General features: G+C 62.5%; 3 protein-coding genes across 12 annotated transcripts in view; 2 read left to right on the top strand and 1 right to left on the bottom strand.

Moving 5' to 3' along the window:
• Positions 1–3,430: 3,430 nt before the first annotated feature.
• On the top strand, positions 3,431–4,825 carry HSFX3 (heat shock transcription factor family, X-linked member 3). Its single transcript, XM_027096886.1, is given in 4 exon segments — positions 3,431–3,638; positions 3,641–3,900; positions 4,330–4,568; positions 4,690–4,825. Coding segments are annotated over 4 exon segments (843 nt in total).
• Positions 4,826–5,585: 760 nt separating this feature from the next.
• EOLA1 (endothelium and lymphocyte associated ASCH domain 1) lies at positions 5,586–11,863 on the bottom strand. Of its 8 annotated transcripts, none has more exons than XM_027096875.1 (5): positions 11,754–11,863; positions 9,684–9,755; positions 8,059–8,182; positions 7,156–7,436; positions 5,586–6,404 (listed from the first exon to the last, which is right to left on the bottom strand). In XM_027096875.1, the coding sequence occupies exons 3-5, from the start codon at positions 8,118–8,120 to the stop codon at positions 6,181–6,183; spliced, it is 567 nt and encodes a 188-aa protein (XP_026952676.1). In that variant the 5' UTR covers positions 8,121–8,182; positions 9,684–9,755; positions 11,754–11,863; the 3' UTR covers positions 5,586–6,180. The 8 variants fall into 8 exon arrangements, with proteins under 8 accessions (XP_026952676.1, XP_026952677.1, XP_026952685.1 ...); XM_027096876.1 differs by having other exon boundaries at positions 8,059–8,171; XM_027096877.1 differs by lacking the exon at positions 11,754–11,863 and adding an exon at positions 10,668–11,092 and having other exon boundaries at positions 6,286–6,404; positions 8,059–8,171.
• IDS (iduronate 2-sulfatase) overlaps positions 11,286–18,818 on the top strand; it is a 46,802-nt gene continuing 39,269 nt past the window's right edge. The window contains exons 1-4 of one of the 3 annotated variants that reach the window (XM_027096870.1): positions 11,286–11,427; positions 12,341–12,398; positions 13,721–14,831; positions 14,951–17,641. The gene's annotated coding sequence lies outside the window, so the exon portion shown is untranslated. Of the gene's footprint in view, positions 11,428–12,233; positions 14,832–14,950; positions 17,642–18,818 lie in introns of those variants that run through there. The other 2 variants (XM_027096868.1, XM_027096871.1) reach the window with 2 other exon arrangements.

The raw sequence follows: 18,818 nt of genomic DNA, 5'->3' as shown, positions 1-18,818 counted from the left end.
GACATTACTGTGAGGTGTCCTTCTGGATCACGGATGAACCCGAGAGAAATCTCACACTCGGGCAGGAAGGAAGGGGTCCCGGCTCTTGTTGCATTGCAGTTGACCATAGTGAAGAAGTAGGTGTTATATATGCAACAGCTGGAGAAACGCGGTCATACTCCCTTGACGTGATGCGCAGAGTCCGTGGACAGGCCCTCTTTTCCCTGTTCTCGGGGGAACCAGAACCCAAGGTGCTAATTAGCTTTAATCATTATCGTGACTGTACTTTGGCAATTGTAATCAAGGACTCGATGTCTGGTGGGGCTGAAATGAAGCAAAGGAACGGTTTGGATGGAAGAGCATCTGGGAGGGATGCAAAGCCTTGTTCCTTGATTCTATTTCCTGGAGCTTCGTGTCGTATCTCGCTGGGAACACCCCTCCGCACCCGAATTTAACACACCCTCTAACTGGGAAAATTTCCTTAGTTTTATCGATGAAACATCTTGTTTGGCTAATTAGCTTTTCCATATCCTATTGAGCTGCATATTCTCTGACACGACCGGGACAAGAAACCGCCCAACCAAATGCCAGAGGAGAGAGGGGAAGGGTCTGAGGCCGAACAATATGAGAAATACCTGCCAATCATCGAAGTTCCAACAGACGCCAGGCCCTGTGAGCTGCTCTACGTAGCTCACACACATCCCTGCAGCCCGAGACAGGGCTCATCACACCCATTCGCTTCACGGGTGAGGAACCTGAGGCCACGGGGCTGGAGAATCTTCCCAGGATCACGTGCTGGTAAGTGACGGCGTGGGGACCAGAGCCCTGGTCTGAATTCCTCTCGAGCCCACGCTGTTCCCACCCACCCCAGCCCGTGGCTGACCTTCTGACTGGCGATTCACTGCTCTTCTCAGTGTCACACGGTGTCTTTCAGTTGACAAAAAGCAGGCCCAAGAAAGGAAGGTGCCAAGGAGAAGCAGAGACAGTGTGGGGCTCGTCTGTGGCTTGTTGAGAGCTGACACCGCCAGGGGCCGGCATTTCTGGCCAGTCCCGGCACCTTCCCGTGTGACGGCGCCCTGTCCCTGCTCCTGCCCTGGGGCCCTCCTGTCCAACGGGAACCTGGCCGGCTGAGCTGCTCATGGCTGAGCCACGGGGAGGGAGGGACTGAGACTGCCTGGGACTGACTGTAAGGCCCCAGTGCCTACTGGGATAAGGCCCCTGCAGGAGCCTCCTCAGATACTGGAGGGAAGTTAACGCTGGCAGACACCCCGAGACCCTGGCGGCAGCGAGGGAGGGGAGCGGCTGGGGGGCCTCTGGGCTGGGGGCATCAGGGCGCGGAAGCCAAGGGCAGGGGCTGGAGGGCGAGGCTGGCAAAGGCAGGCCTTGGACGTCGCCAGGGCTTGTGCCTGCCCAGCTGAAGGGTCCCGAGACCCGGCTGAGGAAGACCCCACGGTGCCACACAAACCCACTGCCGGGGCCCGGCTGGCACCTGGCAGGGAGGGGGACCAGGAAGGAGGCAGTTCCTACGGGACCCAGGGGGCGAGGGAGGGCCCGAGGAGGGGGGCAGCAGGCAAGGCCACACAGGCAGGCTGGGCCCAAGGAGGGCCCAGCCTTTGGGCCCCTTCTGAGGAGCCACCGACGGCCTCCACCACAATTCGCAGCCTCCGAGGTCATGTCCCTACAGGAGGAACTGACCTGAAGAATGCTTTGTAAACCAGTTTAGAAGCATAAAGACCAGGGAGCAGGCCCGAATCTAGGCCCGGGAGCTCCATCCAGGATGCCAGTCCTTAGGCTGAAAGGCACCTCGGGCGATCCTCCTGCACACCCTCTTAGCTCTCCCCTTTCAGAAATAGGGCAGTGGCACTCACAGAGGGCAGATGACCCTGCTTAGTGGCAGAGCTGGGACAGGGACCTAGGATCCTCGCAGACGGGCCTTTCCAAGGTGCCACTCTGTCCGCTACACAGTGACTATGAAGGACAAAGTCGCCCACAACGGCCAGAGAACGCGCATCACCAAACCCACCGTCCTATCCTCCCACCTGCGGTGAAGACGGACGACTCTCACTCGGGTTTCGGCGCGTCCGACACCCAGACCCTCATCTACTTCCAAATGCACGTGGACGGGGGCTTCCCCCGGTCACGTCTAGGTCGGCAAGTAGGAAATTTCCTTGGGACTGAGTCCGTGTCACGCAGGCCCGTTCAAAAGCGTCGAAGCTGAAAGCAAACAAAATCAGTCCATGTATCCTCAAGGTAACAGCGGGGACAGGGCCCCGGGGGTGGGGGGGGGAGGGGGGGCAGGGGCGGGCGTGGGGAAGGAGAGCAGGGCTGGCCTGGGAGCGCACCAGTGAAATGCCTGCTTTCAATGGGACAGGCTACACGCCGAAGCCCCAGATCAAGTCCTTCAAAGGGCAAGTACCCACGGAGACCCAAGGTGGACGTGGGAGGCCAGGATCGGGGGGAGCAGAAGCCAAACCACCCCACTGCGGAAAGGAAACAGGGCTTTCGAGGCAGCCTCCAGGGAGGCTGAATCCGACGGTCTGGGAAGGCGATGGGAAAAGGACGCACGCAGGTGTTCCAAAAGTGAGCGCTCTTGGGCCATGAGAAGGGCTTCTACGGGAAGAAATGGACGCTGAAGACAAGCCCTCTGTGATCCGCACAGGGATGGGGTCTGGGGGCAGGCAGAGCCCAAAAGGAGGCTCGATGCCCAGCGGAGGGCACGTGGCTATGCCCTCCCACGCGGCATCGTGGGCAGGGCTGTGTCTGAGGTGCTTGGGGAACACTCGAGTTGAATGTGAGGTCGCGCACAGCCCTACTCTGGGGACAGCTTGACCTGGGAGGCAGGAAATCAGGACCCTTTGTTTGGGCCCATCTGAGCGGGACCGGCCAGCTGGCAGGAACAGCTGCAAGCGACCAGAGCCGGAAGGGGGATGGGGGTGGGGGGGGTGGGCACCGACTCAGGCTAGGCCAACCAGCCCGCTAGGGAGCCCCATCTTCTGGGAGGGACAGTCGCCAGGGGCCCACGTGATCCCTGTGGTCTCAGTGGCAGCCAAGCTACGCCTCGCCAGGGCCTGGCCCTTGAGCACATCGGAAGCCAGCATGAAGGGATGGGAGTGGAGACAGGATCACGTTTCTCAACCCATCCGGGGCCTGGCCCCTTGAAACAAGGTGCCTGGCGGCAGACGGAAGTCTTTCCCGGGAACTTGAACCACACTTTTCGAGGCTTTTAGAAAAAAAGACACTTGGCCAGGGCTCCCTCTCCAGACCGCCTCGGTGACATCACGTGACAATAAAGAAGACTGCGACTTGAGCGGCTGGCTGCCCCACTACCGAGATTCTAGAGTCTTGCGGACAGTATTTACTGGGCATCCCCGCTCTGGTCCAAGGCATTTCTGCCCTGAGAGTTCAGTCATACGGTCTCGGGTGGAGAATGCTCCCAATCCAGACTGGCTCCATGGCTAGTCAGAGCAGCGATGAGCTGTGTACAGCCATGCTGGGCCCATCGGCTGACGCAGAGCCAGCAACGTGGGTCCCCTCTCGTGCGTCCGCGCATCCCAACGTGGATTCACGGGAGAGTTCGGAGAAGCAGGGCGACCAAGCCGAGAGCCCAGATCCCGGCTCCCAAGACAACCCGCCACCACAGGGCGCAGACTACGGTGTGGCCAGAGTATTCTTCAGCTCTCCCTCCCAAGAAAGCTCTGGACGATGGCGGAGGAGCCCGCCTTCACCTCTGTGCGCTGGAATGACAAGGGAGATATGGTGATCGTCGAGGAAGACCTCTTCCAGAGGGAGGTTCTTCACCGCAGAGGCGCAGACAGGATTTTCAACACAGACAGCTTGACGACTTTCATCCGCCAAATGAACCGGCACGGATTCAGCAAAATACGCCTGAGCAGCCACTCTCCAGGGAAGAAGAGGCTGATGGTAAAGTAGAAAGCCCTTCCGCTGCCCACGTTCTCTTGTTATTCGAACACCTCCTGGGGAGGCCAGATGGGCCACGTGCTGAACGGGTTTCATTTCCGAGAATAAGTTTCCTCAAGTGAGAAGGTAGTTAAGGAAAGATGAGAAAGTAGAGCCTGTGGTATTCAGCCACAGCCCCTTAGAGGGGACCTGCAGGTGTGCCTACAGACCCTCTCGAGAGGCCACGAGATGTCAGGTAGCGACAGTAACACCTCGACCGAGGCTCGCCTCGGGGAGCTCTAGGGAGCGCACACTCCAGGGCGGAATAACCTGCCAGGAACTTAAAGAGACCTTTTCTCCACAGTCAGATAAGACCATTATGAGGGACGGGGGTGGGCGGGGAGGAGTGGGTATTTTCTCCCAGAATGGCTAAAGTGATTCGTTTTATTTCAGATCTTCTGCAACTCCAACTTTCAGAGAGACAAGCCTCTGCTCATCGAGAACATTCAGAGAAAATGCAACCTGGGAGCAACTGATCAGCCCGGGACCAGCGCAACAGCCCCGAAGGGGAAGAAGCCGGTGGCTGCCACTAGACGCTCCCCACAAATCCCTTACAACGATTCCACCACCCAGAAGAAAGCCCCAGGTGCTCAGGGGCCCAGCGCTACCCAGCCTCTCCTGTCCTCTAGCACGTGCTCTACGAGCGGTGGAGCGGGATGGGCCAGGGAACACCACGCCCCCAGTGAGCAGGGCGGCCTGAGCGGGCAGGGCACTCCCTGGAATGTCACTTCTGTGCCCCCGCTATGGCGCCAGGGAACTGCCCGCCAGCCCCACGGTTTACCCGGCTTATGGCTCGGAGATGTCTCTGTACAACAGCTGTCTCTCCCTCCTGCCGGGGGCCCTTTTAGCTACGTCCCCAAACAAGATCCCTGAGGTGGACGAGGAGTAGGGGGGCTCCTCAGACTGCAGGCGTGCTCTCCGCCAACAGTGCAAGGACCACTGTGATCCCTGAGCTCGCAGGCCCCTGGGGACACACAAAAAGCCCCATCTCATAACCAAGAACCTACTTTTGTCTCTAATAAAGAAAAGCCAAAGTCCACGGGAGCAAATGAAGAATCGAACGAGAAGTGCGAGTCTTGTGTCCTTTCTAACTGTCCGTACTAGTCACACATCTCAGTGGACGGGCCCGACGAGGCTGGAAACCCACAGCCCCGGCAGGCTTTGGTCCCCGCCGCCCCCTTTCGTTTGAAGCCGCAGCATTTCCCACGCTCAGCCACGGACGTGGCTCGGGAGCGCTGAGGCCAGCCCAGGACAGGCTGGTCCCTGGGCCTTGCCTGCTAGTCAGGAGGCAGCACAGCCTGGCTCCTGACCTCAGGGGTGTCACCTTCCATTAGTCATGCATCCTGAAGCAGAAGGAGCCTCCTCCTGGGTCCCCCTACGATGCCAGAAGTTTCTGACCCGCAGCTGAGCGTGTGTCCAGCCCACCATCCAGGGGCCTCCCAAAGAGGCCCGCCGGAAAGGAGGGCCATCCCACCCACCAAGGTAGGCGTGCACACTGCCGTCTGCCTCAGAAGAGACGGGCCCTTCCCAGCCGACACCTGGGGGAAAGCCCAGCACCTTCAGAGGTGACAACCCCTAGAAAGCTTGCTGACAAATGGCCCCAAACCCCACAGAGAAGTAAGAGGTTTCCACAAAGCGAGCGCCAGCCCTTTTCACTTTGCCGTCAGAGCTGTATTTAGGAGCCTGTCTTCGGACGTGAAGTGGCCGGGCAGCACGTCTAACACACACGCTTCGTGAGCCAAGGGACGCTTTACAACAGGGCCAGGGTCACCTGCAAGGACAGACCGCGCCCTCTTTCTGGGCCTGCGGTCCTCTCCCGCGTGCACGAGGCCCGCCACCGGCCTTCCCCCATCGTTCGTTCCCCAGACGCGGTCCAAACATCTGGGAGTTCTGACCAGGCCAAAGAGGGGAAAACGCTAACCGGTCCCCTCAAAACACATCTCTCTCAACCACCCAGAACCAGTAGGGCCAAAACGAGTGGCACTGCCATCTTTTCCTAAAGGTCAAAGTCCTCGAGACTGTGTCGCTGAGCCCAGGGCGGCATCGCACGAGGAGAGTCCCAACCCCTGTCCCTGCACCAGGTGGGCACGTCTGCTTCCGTGAACAGCACGGAGCGGGCAGCGCTCCCCGGGGCAGGGCCGATTCAGACCGAACCAGACGTGCACGTCCAGGGCGTGAAGGCGAGTGGACGGTGGCACAATGAGCCGGTCTCTCGGTCACCTTCCTCTCGAGAGCCCAGTCTGGTCAGGCCTCCTGCCCAAAGGGGATCAGGTGCTCGGGGATGTCCACCTGGAAGACGTCCTTCCCGCCTCTCCCGGGGACAGGCTGCAGCAGCCAGCGGGGGTTGGCAAGCGCAGTCAGGTACTTCTGCTGCAGGTTGGGCAGCAGGGCTTGATTCTCCAGCTCCGCAACCTCGTTGGGACCTAAGTTTTCCGGGCACAGCGAAGTGTCCCCAATGTCAACCAGCCCTGTGCACAAAGACACAAGCACACAGATGGAGAACAAGGTGATTCAAAGTCACGACCGCTAGAGACCAAGACCACGTCATCGAGGGGACCCGGGGTGAACTGGGTCCCTCTGGCCGAGCACTTCGCACCCGCCAACCTCGGTTCAGGGAATTGGGGGCGAGGCCGAGGGAGGGAGGGAGGGAGGGAGGGAGAGCAATGAAAAGGAGAGGCCTGGTCCCCCACAACCCCACCAAGGCCCGACCGCTGCAGGCAGCAGGTACAGGTCAGGAGGGCCCCGGGCCGCCGCTGCGGGGGGGCCTACGGGCAATCAGGTCCCTGAGCGATCCACCGGGGGCCAGCGGTTGATGCGGGACCTGCCCCCGCCGGGGGCTTTAGGGGACTTCCTCAGGATGCGGCGGGCAGCGGGGGTGAGGTGGGCGCGTGAAGCCGGGCGGGCAGCCCGAGTCCCCAGGTCCCCCTCACACGCAGCTCTGGCTGCCGTGCTGCCTCCCGCGGGCTCTGCCACGGCGCGCACACGGACACACACGGAGGCGAGCGCCACGGGCAGAGCCGGACCCGCCTCTGCCTCTCAGAGCACAAAGGGGGACTGAGGCCCAGAGTGGCGGGGAGGGGACCTTCCCGGCCCCTCCGAAGGCGAGGTGCCTCAGGAAAACGAACCCTAACCCCACACCGACCGGTTCAAAAGAAAACGAGACGCCAAAGCCCCGGGTGAGACCCTGGGGGGCAGCCCCGGGAGGCGATCGTCACTTGCCGGCTATCACTCCGCGGCCGAACTTCTCCCCGTCCCGCAGCAAGGCCTGGATCTGCGCGGGGCTCATCCCCAGCCTCCCGGCCAGCAGCTCCCTCCAGGCCGCGTCCTCCCAGTCCCTGTGCGCGATGTGGACGGCCAGGGTGCGGTGCCGCTGGCCGCTCAGCACGGGCCGCCACCGCGTCTCCAGGGTCTTCACCCCATTTAAGACGAAACCCGCATAAGGCTGCCGGAAGGACAGGCAGCCGAACTTCATCTCCCAGAGCTCCCAGGGCCTCACGCGCCTGTGGAAACACAGAACCGGAACGGTCAAGCAGCCTGACGTGCCGGCCTCCGAGCTCATGACCCGTGGGCCTGACCTCAGCCCCGTGGGCCCCCCGGGCGCCAGCCCCTTCCATCCGTCTCCGCGCCCGTCAGCTGACAGGGGGTGCCGACCGGGGGGATCCGTCCATCAGATGGAGTCCGCGGGGACCTCACAAGGGAGGCCGGGACAGCGAGAGAGAGGCGTGTGGGCAATTCCACGACAGAGGGCACTGGGCCCCGGGCGGCAGAGAGGAGGGAGGGAGGGCCCCTTGGCTTCACAGCCCAGTGGCCGGGCTCTGGCCCTCTCCCGGCACAGACAGGGACAGTCCTGGGCCTGGCTTCTCCCCTGCCCCCGGCCCCGCAGCTCCCTGGCCCTGCCGCTGCCCATGCTCTGCGGATCCCCCATCTTACCCAGGGCTGCTGAGTGCAAATCCTTGGCAACCAACCTTGGCTCGGCCCTGGGGACGGCCTGGCTCTCACGTGGCCCTGCCAGGTGTCTCTTCCCCGCGCGCCTGGGGAGCCACCCTCCTCCCACCCCTTCCCGCACCACCGCTTCCACCCCGGCCCGGAGCCCGAGAAAGGATACGTGACGGCAGGAACTACCGGCACTGGTGCGCGTTCCGTCTCCACGCCAGGACCTGGGACGGGCACCATCCAGGGACCATAGAATTCAATCCTCAAATAACCCGGGAGGTTACCGTCACCCCGCTCTGCAGCTGAGGAGGCGCCGAAGGAGAGACAGCGCATGGTTCCAGGGGACCTGACTCCACGCGCCCCCGTCCTCGCCTGCTTTCCTTGTACCTGGGTGGTGGGGGGAGGGTCCCTGCTCGCTGAGGACAGAGGAGCAGGGGAGCCGCGGGCCTGAAAGTCAGCCGGGTCACGGCACCGCACGGAGCCTCCACTTCCACGTGGCTGTGAGGACGGGGGACAAGGCCGCAAAGGCAGCCAGTCCAGGACCTTCCAGGGCTTTCCTTCCCCGAGCAGAGCGGAGACACATTTCTCTCCAGGGCCCATGAGGCCCCACATGGTCTGGCTCCTCCCCCTGGCTGCCTGCTCTCCTCGCCCCTGGATTCACTCCCTGCAGCCATGAAGGCCTTCCTTCCATCCTTGGAACGTTCCACGTGTGCTCCTACCTCAGAGCCTTTGGAGAGTGGTAGGGGTCACACCGTGCCCCTGAAATTCACGTGCTGGAATCTCAACCCCAAGTTCCTCAGAGTGTGACCCTACCTACAAAGCAAAGGTCTTCACAGGGGTGATCAAGGTCCGATGAGCTCATTAGGGTCGACCCTCCTCTAACAGGACTGATGTCCCCACAAAAAGGGGCCAGTTAGAGACAGAGCGGCACACAGGAGAGCCAGCAGAGCCCCGGGAGTGAGGGGGGCGGGATGGGACAGATTCCCTCCACAGCCCCCACAAGAGCCACCACCGGCGGCACCTAGATCTCGGGCTTCTGGCCTCCAGAACCGCAAGGCAATACGTTCTGTAGTTCAAGCCACCCAGACCGTGGGACTCTGACACGACTGCCCGGGCGAGCGATCACAGAGGGTCAGCCCTGTCCTGGACACCTCTCCACGCGGGGGTGGGGGATGACTTCTCCGCTCACAGCACCTCGGGAACACTGCTTCACGTCTGGACGTCTCCCTCTGTCCTATTTTCACCGCCCACACGGTACCCCGTCGTCGGCTGTCCCACAGGTTACTGACTCTTCCCCCGCCGATGGGGACTCCCAGACTGCTTGGCACTTTCTGCCCCTCTAGACACTCAACACGACCACACACTCGCTAACTGAAGCCCCGGGCCGGAGGAGGCCCGCGTCACACGGCACACATCCCAGCAAACGCCAGCAAACGGCCTTCCGCAAAGGCTCCCCCACGTACACTCTGCCAGCCACGGGCGAGGCTGCCGTGCCCTCACGCACTGGCGGGCCCCCGAGCATCATCACCCCGCTTAACCTCTGCCAACCTGATGGGTGACAAAGGGTCGCCCTCCTCACTGCGTTTGGGTTAGTTACGAGGGAGGCTGGCCAGTCCCTGGGGCCCGGCCGTTTCTCCGGCTCCTACTGGGGTGTGTGACTGGATCCCAGGCTCGCCCGCGGTTTCCGCCACTCAGCTTCTCAGCCAGCCCCTTCCTCACGGGCGCCACCAGATCACAACCACGGGACCCGAACCGTGCGGGCGGAATCCCTGCGGAGAGTCCCTCGGGAAGAAGGCGGCTGAGTGCCCGCCTACCTCTCGACGCAGAGGGTGCCTGCTTGGTGGCCAGAGGAGAAAACACTCTTCCACTTGTCTGGGTGTCTTCACCTGCACGAGAACCAGAGGGACAAGGAGAAAAGTCATCAGCCACAAGACAGCAATGCCGGCCAAGGAACCACAACGGTCTTCTTCTCGGCAGGGACCGGAGACCACCAGGACCCAGGAGGGCCCAACCGATGAGAAACACACGTGCCGCCTCCCTCAGGGTTGGTCCTGCTCATCAAGGCAACGGCTCCGTCCCCGCCCGGCTGGGTCGGGGACCCCACGATGCCTCAGCCCGCAGCACAGAAGCCCATCCCACAGGAGTGACGGTGACCTTACAGCCCAGCAGCTCCCGCATCCAACAGGAGAAAACGACACCTCTCCTCACAGTGCCACGCGGGAAGGATCTGGAGAGCCCCACAGTCCGTGACCCTCAATGGACTCCTGGCTGGGCCCCACCGAGAGGGGAGCCGTGGACAAGCAGCTGAGCACCGCAGGGCAGGGAGGTGGGTGGGGGGTGGGGTGTGGGTTGTGGGGGCTGGGGGGTGGGGGCGGTGCCCGCGGGAGGCGGGGGGGGGGGGCAGGACTGCGGGCGGCTGGCGCGTGTGGACCAGCGCATCGCGGGACACACACGTGGAAGGATGGCGGGCGGGGACGGTGGCGGTGGAGGGGACAGGAAGGTGCAGCCTCGGCCGCCCCGCGCGCGCTCCCCGACGCAGATCCCGGGAAACTCCCGCCCGGAGGTACCGTCCGCGGGCGCGGCGCGTCCTGGCTCCTTGTGAGCGGGGCGAGTCGCGGGCGCGGTGGGACGGCCCGGCTGCGGCCACCGGGAAGGACGGTCGTCCGCCTCGGGGAACCGGGACCGGTGACAGGTAGCCGCGCCCGCAAGCGCTGACGCTCCTTATTTCCGGGGTGAACGCATGCACGTCCACACGTACGCACGCACGCACGCACGCAGGCACGTAGACACGCACTTACGAACAATCGCGCATTTGCCGCAGGCTCCGGCCGCTAGGAGACAGAGTAGGAGCCGCCAGGCCATGCGGCGCGCGGAAGGCCAGGCCGCTCGGAGGTTCGAGACCGGCGGCGTGGAGCGGCACCCAGAGGAGGACCAGGAAGTGGGCGGGGGAGCGGGTCGGAAGAGAAGGGGCGGGGCTGTGGCGAATAGCTGGGGAGGAGCTGGGGGAGGGGCAGGGCGGAGGTGGGAGGAACGGGGGGAGGAGTATTTGGGGCGGAAGTGTGGGAAAGAGCTGGGTGAGGAGGAGCTTCTGGAGAAGGAGGCAGAACTGAGGAGGAGTGGGGCCGAGCTGGGGAAAAAGCCGGGCAGGTGCGGGGCGGGGGCGGAGCTGACCGGGATGGAGCTTGGGCCCCTGGGAACCCATGGAGGGTGGGCGAGGCCAGCTCAGTGGCGGAGGCCAGGCAGTGCCCTTTTGAGTCCCTTGCCTTAGGCGTCCAGTCCGCGCCGCAACAGTCGGCAAGGGTCAAAGTGGAAGCGACCCAGGGTCCTTAGCGACCGAATCCGAGCCTCAGAATGGACCCCAGGGGACAGGGATGCGGGGTGGGGGGGGGGGGGGGGGGGGGGTCAGAGGGGAGGGGGAGGGGAGGGAGGGGGAGAGGGCGGGGCCTCTGGGCTGAGTCTTGCACCTCTGGGCTGAATGCCCAGGCCACCTCCCGTCTAAGCCACCCTGCGACTGCTGGCCGAGTCCTGAGGGACAGTCTTTATCTGGCCTTTTCTGAGGTGAGAAGAAAATTTCTCAGTCGGTTTCCTGTCGCGCCTGGGACCTGGCATGTCCCAAACAAAGCCAAGTTCCCCTTCAGAGCTGTTTCCTGTCCTCTTCCTCCCAGTGGGGGGACGGGGGTGCGGGGCCTCAGCCCACTCAGTGCCGCCCACCTGGCTCTGCTCCTCCTTGCTTTGCTTAGGCAGCCCTCCCTCCCATTTCCTTGGTGACCAAGTCCGGTGTCCCTGCCTCCCAAGTGCCTGATGAGAATAGATGCTCCTCTTTGTGTCCCCACTGCTACTGGCTGACTTCAGGCCTCATGACCTAGGGCCGGTGCTGCTGTCACCTGAGTCTCCCCAGCGGCCGGGACGCCTCCTGTCTGTCCTCCTCCAGTGGGTGCCCCACAGGCCATCGGTTCCGTGTCACACCGCACATCTGTCCTCATCGACCCCGGGCTGAAGACCCTGCCGAGCCCTCTCCTGTTTAAGCCCCAACACCTCCTTGGTGCCCTGGGAGGGCCTTCGGGCGGCCCCAGCTCTCCGTCCTTGTCGCCCAACACCCTGGGTGCCTGTGCTGTCCGTGCACGCTGCGCGCACGCGCTCTGCGGGTCTCTACACTTCGGCACGTGCGGTTCCCGCTCCTGGAGCCCTGGTTCCTCTTGTCCTGGCGAGCTCCTGTCCTCCTCCCAGGCACAGCTGTAACGTCCCCTTCTCCGCCCGCCGCGAGCGTCAGGAGCTCCCGTCTGGGGTTCTGGCAGCGCCCTGTGCCTTCCTGCTGCCTGCCTTTGCTGGGCTCTTCTTCCCGGGCTGGAGCTGCTCTCCAGGAGTCCCGGGAAGACAAGGACAAGCTCTTACTCGTTCCTGTAAGGCGGGCGCCTGCCACAGCTGCTGCTGAGGGGACGTTGGCTCAACAGAGCACTGCTTTCTCTTCCAGCGAGCTGGCCTCCTCTGTCCTTGCGGAAGCCTGAGGAAACAGGAATGCCGGCCCCGAGGTGAGGAGCAGAGGGTGCCTTCGTGGATGTGAGGCCTCGGGGCTGCGGGGCACCTGAGCGATCAGCAGGTCCAACTCCCTCCATGCCGGTGTCCCCTCCTCGGCTCGTCACCCCAGGAGTGGTTGCGAGCTGCGTCCAGACACCCCAGCACCTCGTCGGAGTGGTTTCAAATCATGAGGGAGGGTCCCGGGAATGGTGGGTGGGCTGCCGGCGTTGCTCCCGAATCCCGGTTTTGAAGAACTGGAACTTGCCCAGTGAGCTAGAGGCCCGTGATCGGTGGCTGCTGGTTGGGGGACAGCTGTGACGGCGCTCCGTAAGGACTCCCTTCTCTGACCCTCCCGTGTGTGCTGAGAGGCGGGGAGCCCCAGGTCCCCCGGGGCGGGGGAGGTCCGGGGTAGTGGCTGCCAGGCCAGTTCGCTGCCGGATGGGCGGGCGCAGGAGGAATGGCCTGGCCGTGTTGCAGGTGGGCGTGGGACGGTGTGTGGCTGCCCCCGGGAGAGGGACCCCTCTGCCGCTCAGCCTTGATCTTCAGTACAGCTAAGTCAGCGCCGAGCCTTCAAACCATCTGATTTCTGACTTCCCGGTGACGCTTTCTCCACCTGCTGCTTCCCACACCCTCCAGGAGCAAGGTCCCGGCAGGAACAGGCCTTCTCTCCCTCCTGTCTGCTCACTTGGGGGTCAGCCGGGCCTCCAGCCTGGCCGCTCCCGCCTTCCGCTGCTCGGGCTGCTGCTTCCTCCCAGCCCCTGTGACTGGGCCGCAGCCCACATCCCAGGAGGGAGTCTCCTCCCCAAGCTCCGCTTCCTCCCCCGACACGCTTCTGTCCCCGTGAGGCACCCCATCTTCCTTCTAGGAAGTCCTCGTCGTTTGCGCCACTGCTCTTTGGGGGGCGGTGCCCCCAGGACATCGTCTCCTCTCGGAGCCCAGGGCACCTGCTCTGAGTGCACTTCCCCTTCTGACCCCCGCCCGTGGCACCAGCAGACCTCACTGTCCCTGCGACCCATCTGGGCACTTGCCTCGGCGGCTGCGTCCCCTTCTCGGCCCCGGTGGCCTGGGTGCCTCCAGCCCCCCACCCCAACTGCGTCTTTGAGGCCCGGAGAGGGTTCCAGTTTGCTCCTGCCGCACGTTTGGGGGTACCACCGGTGTGGGACGGGCTCGACCCAAAGTCTCAGTTTCCCTAGTGTCCTCCTTGGTAGGGCTGGTTTCCTCTCTGCAACACCTTTTGCCCATCTTTCCACTGAGCTGCGTGTCCTTTTTGTGCCGAGTCGTGGGAGCTCCTTTCGGGGTCCGGGTACTAGTCCCGCCCTGGTTGTTTGTGTTTCAGATGCCTCCTCCTGCCCCTTGGGGGCTGGTTTCCTCCTCTCTTTGAAGGGCAGCTTTGGACTCGGCATGCGCCTACACCCTCTCCGACCTGTAAGTGCCCCACACGTCGGGGCGTGTCCCGCCGGCCCACTCCCAGGCCCGCCCCCTGGGGCTGGTGGTCCCCGAGGAGCCGGTGCCCTGGCGTCCAGCGCTCTGCCCGTGAGAAAGGGCTCCTTCTTGACTGGGTAAGTCACTCGGTCAGTGCCTGGCTTTAGTCCCTGCCCTGGACTCACGCAGGGCAAGCCCCGGGGCAGCCGTGCAGCTGCAGGAAGACAGCCGGCCTTGTTTTCTCTGCCCCAGCTCCCGGTTTACCTCCTGCCGCCCCACATCTGGCCTGTTTCTAAGACGTGCTCCCCTGCCCCCTCCTTCCCCTCTGTCCCCTGGGCAGCTCCTGTTGGCCGTGTCCCTCTCCACACGGCCCAGATCGAGGGGTCCAGCCTGAGAACCGCAGGTGTTTCTGACTCTGTCTCAGTGACTGGCGCTGCAGGACCTCGGGAAGAAGCTGCGCGCAGGGGACCTGCAGACGTGAGCAGCCACTTGGCCGCCGCTGCTCGGGTCGGCGCCTGCGCAGGGAACGTGGCGCAGCACAGGGGGCCTCCTGTGCGCTTCTGGCGATGCCCCCACTTGCATTCACGTTACAGACGGTTATATCGCCTTTGGCTGGGGGCGGGAGATGCTCGTCTCCAGGTCTGCGGCACTCCTGAGCTCTTGGGTCTACGTGCTCTTCAGCGTCCTCAGTCTCTGGGCAACGACCCGGGCCCCAGGCCCTCCGCAGCTGGAGGGGGCCTTCCCGACATCAGGCCGTGGCCCAGTGAATGGGGCCAGCTTCCTTGTTTGAGAGATTCAGGAGTGGGGCCGGGGTGCGGGGGTGGGAGTCTGGAGCGAGCGTTGCCATCCCGTAACCGTGGTCACAGGGCTTGGATGACAGGACTGCTGTGCTCTGTGCCTGTAGGGCCCGTTCAGCCGCCTCCTGAGTATCCCTGTGCTCTCCGTGGCGACTTTACAAAGGACAGAGAGGATGTGAAGAGTCAGGAGCAAGGGACGCCCATAAGGCATCGCCTGGAGGCAGGAAGGTTCGCGAGTGCACGACTGGGGCGTGTTTCCCCTGCTCCTTCTCTACACGTTTCTCCTTTACTCGCTGGAGTGCGTGCAGGGTTGCCATTGGGCCTTACATCCTCTCACTCCCGTTAAGGGTCATCCCAGGTTCTGAAGGATTCCTCGGCAGACATCTCACTAAGCCCTGCGCCTGGTTCCGGAGGATACTGGATTGCAGCCTCTCCCTGCTGAAGACCAACTGACAAACCCTCGGGAATGGCCCTGCGTACCTGGGACCAGTGACAGCCTCTGCTCAGAAACCCCAGCCCAGGGGTCCTCCTGAAGCGGCCGCAGAGACAGAGTTTATCGCGTCTCCCACATCAGGGTCAAGCTGGGCCCGGTGTCCACCAGCCTCCAGCTGTCTGGTTGTCCCGCTTCCCGGTGTTGGGTCACCCAGCGCGGAGCCCGAGGTCCCTTTGGGAGGGGCTGGGGGGTCATTCCAGTGCCTGCTTGCTGTGGTGCTGCAGCGTCCTTCCCGCTGGGGACCCGCCATGTCCCTGGTCCGCGGTTCCACGTCTGAGAACTGGCTCGGGGGCAGAACCTGGGCGAGGGATCGTGACTTGTTCACTGGGGCGGCTGCCCTCGGCCTCCTGCCGTCCGTCCTTGCTCTTTTGAGTGTCCGTCTTAGACTGTATCTTGGTTGGTTGCCCATCCATCGAGCCCCCGGGAAGCCGTATTGTACTGACCACCTGCCCCGCTCGGTGGGTCAGGCCTCCTGGTCAGTGGCGGCCATCGTCATAGCCCCTGGTTTCTGGCCGCTCAGTGGCGCCCCACGACCTCTGCTGCGGTCCCTGGGCGGCGGGGGAGGGCAGGGGCTCGTCCCTTTCCTCCCTCACCTGGCCTGGCGCGCCCGGCCTGTGTTGTGAGGTGACTTCGCTCTGCTTGGGGGCCTGGCAGTGGGCTGACCACCTCTCCCCATTTTTCCTGCACTCTCCTGCTTGTAGCGCTTCAGGTCCCACAGCAAATCGGGGCGGCTGGCTAGCCTGTCTCCTGGGACGGAGGGCACCTGTGGGGAAGGACGCGGGTCATGTTTGCTCCCTCGGGGGTGAGTTGGGGACGCCAGCTCTTTAGGGGGAGGGGTGTGCCGCTGCCTCAGGCTCAGAAGCTCAGAGACGTCTGGGGAGCCCCGCTCTTCTGGGGCTTCCTCCCAGTCTCCCTGGTCCTCGTGTCAAGGATGCGGGTTTGCCCAGGTGGGCTTCCGACGCTGGCGGGACGGGCGTGCCTTGGTTGAACATCAGCGTCTTTGAGGTTCAGCCACTTCTGTCGAATCCTGGGTTGGACGATTGTCCGCTGCCTGAGACGGGGGCTCCTTTGTAAGGTACTGGGGAGACCCTGGGGCCCCCTTTTTTCTCACTTTGCTCTTCACCCTAAGCTGCTCATCCCCTATGGTCGGCAAAGCAAAGAAGTCACCTCCCCCTGTGCCCCCCGCGTTCCGCACGCTTGGATCTTCTCACCTGCCAGGACGTTCCTCTCCCCCTGCCAGCCCAGCGAAAATTCTAGCATGAAAGTTCTAGCAACTGGGCCGTGGCCTTGCGGCCGGGGCTGTCCGCCCGCACACCACCCATCGCCGGGGTGGGGTCCTCATTGCCAGTGAGGCGGGTGATGACAATCCCGTACCAAGACCCCATCTCATCACCTGCTCCTTGGACCACTCCAGGGCCGGCCGGCTCGGGTTGCGTCCCTCGGGAAGCTGATCCCGGGAGAGAGTTAGTGCCAAAGGCTGGCTGGGGACTCACACCCACTAAGGGGACAGGGAGCAAGCGGGGTTGGGCAGGGTGTCCCTTCAACCTGCGATGTCGACCTGACAGTTTCTGCCAGCCCGTCGGGGAGCTGCAGAGCACGGACGGGCATTAGAGGTCCCCGCAGTGGGCCCCCGTGGTCAGGCCCTCGCAGCGCCCGAGGCCTTGCGATCCACATCGACTGACCGGGAGAACCAACACCCAGAAGGGGTGCCCGAGGGGTGGCTGCGTGCGCGCACGGGGCGCCAGCTGCCTTTGCCCGGGCAGCACCTTGCTCTGCCCTGCGGCCGGCCTGGTGGGAGGTGCTTTGGCTTCTTGTGCATCAGACGACCGCTGGGTTGGGCAGGGGACGTGCTTCCAGGGCGTTGGCTGACTGGCCATCTGTCAGCGTCATCGGTGTCAGCGCAGCTTGATGGGAGAGGGCAGATCTGGGTACCAGGCGTCAGAAGGCAAAGCCCATTTAAGTCCGCAGACGTCCGTCCTGTGAGAGGGTCCTGGACTGTGCAGGGACACAGGTGTCCACTCGCCCTTGGGTTACTCAGGGCTGGTGGGGGAGGGGCATCTTCCAGGCAGACCTGTAAAGCACAGAGTCTGAACCGAGGCGGAAGGAGGGCAACGTGAAGAGCGGGGAAGCCCTGACTCAGAGCCAGGGGCTGCGGAGGGCTTCAGAGACGAGGGCCGTCTGGGCTGGGTCTTGAAGTGAGAAGGGTCTCCTTAGCTGGGAGATGGGGGACGGGCCCCCTGGAAGGGCCAGACACGTTCAGGGGACTGAGTCCAGGTGTGTGGCTGGAGCAGATGAGTTTGTGGAGGGCCCCAGCCTGACACCATCAATTCAGGTCCTCTGAGCGATTGTTGGCATGGGAGTTTTAGAGATTTTGATGTGCTGTGAAGTTTCATTCATTGCCTGTAGAGGGAAGTGTGTGTGCAGAGCTACCCAGGTAGGCTGGGCAGGCTCCTGTCGTCCACAGGGAGCAGCGTGGGAGGAAGCACAAGCTCTGCTCTGCCGTCACAAACCTGCGATTGATCCCCGGCCCCACCACTGCTGGAGTGTGAGTCTAAGCAAATCACTTTACCTCTGTGAGTCTTGACTTCCTCGTCTAAAGGACGGGCATAATGTGAAAGTCTCCCCATAAGGACTAATTTTTTAAATTCTGTCTGGTGGGGGTGAGGATGACACGGGATGATTCACATGAGAGCAATCTGTAAACCAGAAAGCACCTACTACGAATAGTGTTTGAAGAGACGTCTCTGTTTTCCCAAGAAGGATTTGCCAGGCTAGAAAGAGTGTGGGAAAGCAGGCCTGTGCCTTGAAACCTGCAGCTGGGAGACAGGCAGACACTGAAAAGCCTCCAGCTTGGAATGGAGGAAGAGAACAGTGACTATCGGACTCCAGTCCCAAAGGTCCTACAGGATATGGCCTGGGGACTTGGGGGCCATGGGTAGGTTTTGACCAAAGATGTATAGTGGCCCCTGGACACAATAGGAGGCAGCGTGAACTGAGTCAATCCGACAGGGTTTGAGAATTAGGGGCTGTAGCAGCGCCAGGAATCACTGAAGCTAGGAGCTTCCCTGAACTGTGTGGGAGTTGATGTCAGCCTGCTGCCTCGGGAAATACGGGTCTGTGATTTGCTCTCCACGATTCCATCAGCCATGATGCTTTGGCAACCAAAAGTGTTTTCACCAGCTTGACCTAAACCCTTTTGGTGGTAAAACCAAAAATGGATGATGCCACAAAGCTATTTATAGCATCCTGAATTTTTCTTTATTTATCCCATTTGGTGTTAAGAGTCATGTGGTTCACTGCAGAGAAGTCAGCGTGTTTGCTAGACCCTGCCAGGGTGTCACTGATATATGCTCTGTGTCCCCATCATCTTCATGAATCCTGAAACTCACGTGGCCCCCAAGGCTTTTGGACGAAGCGTTGTGCACATGTGATATTACCACCAGTAAGAACCAACATTTTGACAGAGGCCCAGGGTTCCTGGGTGTGTGACCTTCCTCCAGCCTTCGGCCAGCAGGGATGCCCTCCCTGGGACAGGCAGGACTGAGGCCCAAGCCCCAGGTCAACCTAGATGACTAGATACCCCACCATCTGTCAAACTGCATCAGGATGTGGAATCTCGTTTGGCACCAACCACGGTCTTCCATGGGAGAAATGGGATGAACCTAGAGCTAAAAAGAGGAAGCGTTCTTGGAAAGCGTGTTTGTCCACTAGTTGTTTATATC

This window comes from Aethalodelphis obliquidens, unplaced genomic scaffold, assembly GCF_003676395.1.
Source record: "Aethalodelphis obliquidens isolate GAN/ISIS:26980383/991018 unplaced genomic scaffold, ASM367639v1 scaffold110, whole genome shotgun sequence".
In the NCBI taxonomy this organism is placed as follows: domain Eukaryota; kingdom Metazoa; phylum Chordata; class Mammalia; order Artiodactyla; family Delphinidae; genus Aethalodelphis; species Aethalodelphis obliquidens.
Note: the sequence above shows the minus strand (reverse complement) of the source record. Positions and strands in the feature narration are given on the sequence as shown.

What these genes read in the sequence shown, in the direction of transcription:
- EOLA1 (XM_027096875.1), bottom strand. Translation starts at nt 8,120, where the DNA reads ATGGTCCCTGGATGGTGCCCGTCCCAGGTCCTGGCGTGGAGACGGAAC. An exon ending in CGGAACGCGCACCAGTGCCG is followed by an intron (nt 7,437 to 8,058) that starts GTAGTTCCTGCC and finishes GTGTTTCCACAG; the next exon opens with GCGCGTGAGGCCCTGGGAGC. An exon ending in CGGCCGCGGAGTGATAGCCG is followed by an intron (nt 6,405 to 7,155) that starts GCAAGTGACGAT and finishes CTTTGTGCACAG; the next exon opens with GGCTGGTTGACATTGGGGAC.